This window comes from Macadamia integrifolia, chromosome 5 (assembly GCF_013358625.1).
Source record: "Macadamia integrifolia cultivar HAES 741 chromosome 5, SCU_Mint_v3, whole genome shotgun sequence".
NCBI lineage: Eukaryota > Viridiplantae > Streptophyta > Magnoliopsida > Proteales > Proteaceae > Macadamia > Macadamia integrifolia.
This window is the reverse complement of record NC_056561.1, coordinates 25,555,786-25,560,809: the sequence shown is the minus strand read 5'-3', so window position 1 is coordinate 25,560,809 and position 5,024 is coordinate 25,555,786. Positions and strand designations below refer to the sequence as shown.

At 38.2% G+C, this 5,024-nt stretch overlaps 1 protein-coding gene across 1 annotated transcript; it reads right to left on the bottom strand.

The window, feature by feature from the left end:
* Positions 1–536: 536 nt before the first annotated feature.
* On the bottom strand, positions 537–4,611 carry LOC122078845. The gene is made up of 8 exons (XM_042645008.1): positions 3,604–4,611; positions 3,441–3,504; positions 3,236–3,328; positions 2,666–2,785; positions 1,664–1,762; positions 1,272–1,331; positions 1,083–1,177; positions 537–877 (listed from the first exon to the last, which is right to left on the bottom strand). Exons 1-8 carry the CDS (start codon positions 4,494–4,496, stop codon positions 769–771), a joined length of 1,533 nt encoding a protein of 510 aa, XP_042500942.1. The 5' UTR covers positions 4,497–4,611; the 3' UTR covers positions 537–768.
* Between the last annotated feature and the right edge of the window lie 413 nt (positions 4,612–5,024).

The window sequence follows — 5,024 nt, the reverse complement described above, 5'->3', positions numbered from 1 at the left end:
GGAAAGAAGCAGGTGGGCTTTCTCATCTTCCCGCATGAATGCTATTGCTCTTGTTAGGCTGATTCAGGGAAGAGTGTTGCATTCTCATATTCAGCAGTTGGACTTTCCGCATGAATGCTATGAGCTTTTGTCAATCATGGTGGGTTACTCTGTTGTTTCAGACTCCATCTGGTGCTCTTGGATTCCTCCTACTGGGAACTTTATTCCTCTAAACTATGATGGCTCCTTCGATCAACAAAGAGCTGGCTTTGTTTTCTTGGCTAGAGACAATGCATATGTGGTTATTTCAAAGACTCGTCTATCAAATCTATCTATCATGATGCTAATCAGCTGGCTTATATTTTGTGTAAGTTTGTTAAACATGGAAGATAATGCCTGCTGATATTGTTCGATATGTTTGCAGAGATTTCGTTGGCTGTAATCATCCTTGCCAGCTATTGGTAGTTTAGCAGTGGGTCTTGTTTGATTGTGCTTCCTTCTCTTCTCCTTGTAATTTTCTTTTAATTTTTGTTTAATATATATCTTTTTTCCTCTTCTTAGAAAAAAAAAACACTAGTTCATGTTGAAATACTATTACACTCATTGCTTATAGATGGACAAGGGGAAAAAAAACAGGAAAAGAAAGAATCAACATGGCTTTCTGAAGGAGCAGGGGAAGGTGCAATTACACTCATTGCTTATAAATGGACGGGGAAAAAAAAAACAGAACCAACATGCTTTCTAAAGGGTGAACTAGCTCATGTTCACCCTTTTCTCTGAGTGTAGCTCTCAGTGTTGGTGGGCATAGTTGTTATCATTCCATGATGAGCATTTGATTTTCTTGTTCTGAGAAATGCGGAGCTTCGGCTCTCTAGGAACAGTTGGGAGTTTCAAAGACCTTCAAAATAAAACCACCAAAAAAACAACATTTTCGTAAGAATGAGAACTTCATTCTTCAAGTTAGATATAGGAAAACATAGGAGAAATAGACAGAGATTGTGATTAGGCAGAGCAATAGCCCTCCTGGTTTGGAACATGAAAACAAGCAGGTAACATCTTAAATGGTATGTCAGCCCAAATAAGATGTGTGATTAATTTCTTACCTTTTTGGGATGAAAGGCCTATCAAAGTAGGGCATGGGTTGAGCTTTTGGAACAAGCTCTCTTCTGAGCCTCTTGATCTCTTCTTCTTCTGCCAACTGTCACAAAACAGCATTGGAAGATTATATATAAAATGAAACCAAATGATGATGTTATCAAGATTCAGTTTTACCTTTATTATTTATCACTTACCTTCTGTTGTCTTTCTCTTTCTTGTCTATACTGCTCAATAAAGTTCAGTTTTGCAGAAACCTGAAGATTTCTCTGAGTGTTAGGGGAAAGCCATATATTCAAGTATAACAAAATGGAGAAATAAGCTAAGAATTTGATTACTATACAGGATTCGTGGATTCAATCATTTCCACATCAATGGCAGTTCGATAGAACCATAAAGGGATAATGGAGAGTTTCAAACAAGCAATAAAAGTTACGTCTCCAAAACTTCCTTTGCCATAAAAGCAGAAGGAACTTACTGTTGCGGTCACGGCTACCTATTGGTCTATTGTACTGGACTCATCTTGAGGCACTATTATAAGGAATACATATTAAAAATTCCATGTTCATCATATTATAAAGAAACTTACATGATGATCGAATCCAGCACGTTCTACGGCCCTCAGATCACTATGAAGCTTCAAGTCGATTGGTTCCGTGATTTCCTTTACTGGAGGCTTCACCAAGCACTGTGATGATATAAATCAGAAAATGGGAGTATCAGTAATCAAAAATATTGGGACATAGAACTTGCATTCAGTAAATGTCAAAATTTCATATTTCCCCACCCTTTTTTATAAGAGTTTTTCTGAGGACCAAAGAATCCCAAACTTGATTACTTAAAAATTCTGTGATAATCCATACCAGAATGGATCTTGCTGGTACACCAAAGTTCCTCCCCCCCCCCCCCTTGCTAAGCATCAATCATTCAGTGGACAAGACATCCCAATCTTAATTACTTAAAATTACTTGACTGAGGTCATTTCCATACCAGGATTTACCGAGATGGTAAATACAAATAGGTCCCTGTCCAAATGCTTCCTGAACTAATCACTTACTTTTACAAATTTTCTAAGTATAGGACTGCATGTGGTATAGGAAAAGATGCTGGATACATCTCTGGGAAAAAAAATCAGAAAAAATACGATACCAGGAAGCAAATCTGAAATAATATTCTCAAGAGACTTGAAAAGCACTTGACATCTATGAAAAGTATCCATCTAATCTTTTTCTTCTTCCTCCAGGGAAAGAAGGATGATTGGTGATCATTTTGACTGTGTTGTGAACACAAATTTTTTAATTTCCTCATCATATTTATGAATTGTTTTCAATTTCAGATCTCACTACAACAAAAATCTGGAAGAACTCATTAAAACAAAAATCTAACAGAGGTATAAGAACAAGTAAAAAGGAATATAGTGGCAGTTTTCCTATATAATGAACTCTGCCAATTGGTAAGTGTCTTGCTTCATAAAAACTATAGAGTATAAGAAACTGAAGATGCCAAAGCATTTCATAGTGTTTTGATGAGAGTATATTACAGAAATAGCTCGAGAACATATTTTGGGGTGCATCTGAACAGAAAGCCTCACCTCTGGTTCATCTGTTGTCCATGGGAGGCCTTGTGCAATTGGAATCCTCTGTCTTTCCTCCTCCATAATCATTTCTTGCACTTTCTTCACAAACTCTTCTTCTTTAGACCTCCCTCTTTGCTGAAATGGATACCCAGTTTTATGTAATTTCAGGTAAAATGGAACCAGGATGGACAAATTATAATGTTACTCAACAGAACTAAGATGCCATTCATACCTTTAAGAAGACATTAATAGTAAAAAGTCTCAAGGTCACCGAATGTTTCAAGGTGAGACTACCAAATCCAGAGTAATTATTTTTCTTTTTTCAGCAACGAAAAGGGAATCATCAAACAAAGTTTAAAGACTGAAAAGTTGGGGGAAAGAGAAAATAGACTAATTGAAACAGGTGGTTGTATACTTCAGAAATGAAAGCCTCTTAGTTACAGTTCAGGGCAGTTAGGATCTATGAAGCTTTCATTTCATATCAGTGCATTTTGAATTCCCATTTCTTGGCAATCACAGCAATCAAGTTTGATCAATTTAAAACCAATTTGCTTAGGCTTTTAGGTCATTCATGATGGTGGGTACCTCTGTTTTTAGTTGAAATGGTTGTAGACTGGTCACTTTGAGCTGCTGCTTCTTCCACTTTCTTCCACCAAGTGACGATAAGGACTCAGAGCTCTGAAGATGCATAAATGTTAAAATACTCTTGAAAGATAAACAGCTGATAAGATTATCGATTACAGAAAACTCATTACTTAAATTGTTAATTCAGGAGCGGCAAATTTCTTACATTCCGTCTGCTCCTACTACTTCTGCCTCCCCCTTCCACAGATGTCCTGCTTGTGAAAGTAAAGCTTAACAACAAAAGGGAAACACATAAAGAGTCAGTAATAATCAAATAGAAGTGAACCAAAAGACATTGTTTTTATGCCTATGATAAGGACGTAACTAACCTTCCTTGGCTGCTGTCCAATGAAGAGGAAACCCTAGAATCCAAACCGAAATTCTCTGCAGTGAAGATGAGCTCTGATGGACTGAAAGAAGATGAAGAAGCTTCTGTTTCAGGGGCCTTAGGATGCAATCCTGGTAATGCCCACTTCAACGGCTTCTTAGCACCTTCATTCCCTGCCTCTTCATTCTCCTTGGAACCCGAAATTGACATAAAACTCTCGAATGCTTTTACCAAGTGCAAAACTTTTCCAGATCCCGCTTCAGGAATACTGTTCCTGGCTTCTTCGAGCAATCTGTTCCTCCTCCTCTTGATCTTCAAACTACACTTATCATCTGACAATTCCTCCTGATCGTCGTTAATTGACCCATTCGGTGAAGGCCCACTACCTTCCATGGTTTTATCATCTGAAACCCCAGCAGTTTCGAAGTTCTGAACCACCGGTTTCTTATGCTCAAGTTCATTTTCAGCTATCTCGCAGTTCTGGAACTCATCCAAATCAGGATCCCGTTCGACGCTACCCCGATTCCTGAAGAACTCGTCTTGAGACGCTCGGAGATTCTCGTAAGCAACACAGGGGCATTTCTTGAGATTACCTCCCATCTTGCCTTTGCATTTGCAGGTGACGGTTGAAGCAGTCGTCTTCGACTTCTTCTTGGCCACTACAAATTTCCTTTCTTGCATCTTGGTACGGGGAGAAACGATCAGATAAGAATGTTTCGTGCTAGATTTCTTCGATTTCTCTGATTTGACAACCGGAGACTCTTCTTTCTGAAGAGGACTTCTTCTTGAGCGATTGGGATTCGAATTTTCAATCTCTGAAGCTTTGAATCGAGATCTGTGTTTATCTTTTGCAGGAGTCGTCATGGTTGCACAGTTATTTCCGCCCAGATCCATCAGAAGAGTTGGTCGGAAATCTCTGGATCGGCTTCTTGAATTTGGAGTGAGAAATTTTGGATTCCTGACTGAGTTTTTGTGTATTCGTCGAAGGAGTGAAAGAAAACGTTAGGTTCGATACTCTCGTAACGGCTAGTTTTGTGGGGCTTGTTTGCGGGGCGTTGGATGTTTATTTAAAATTTTGTTTCATCAGGAACCGTTAGATTTGATTGCTAAGAAAGCTCAGAGTGGTGATTGAGTTGTAAACCGTTATGTTTCTTTAATTTGTTGAGGCGATTATGGAATAATGGAAATAGTTACACTTTTATTGGGTAAATTACGAAATAAACCTCATAGACCTTAATGATTGTCAGTGTCTTCGTTGCCTGTGATTCTCTGTTTGTAAATATTTGATTTTAGCCGTTGATTACTAATGACGTGCCAGAACACACATCTTCTACTGCCCCAACCCACACAAAAAAAATTTGGAAAAACTACAATATCACCCACTATTGGTTTTCTTTTATAAAATTATCGGCTTTGTTTTTT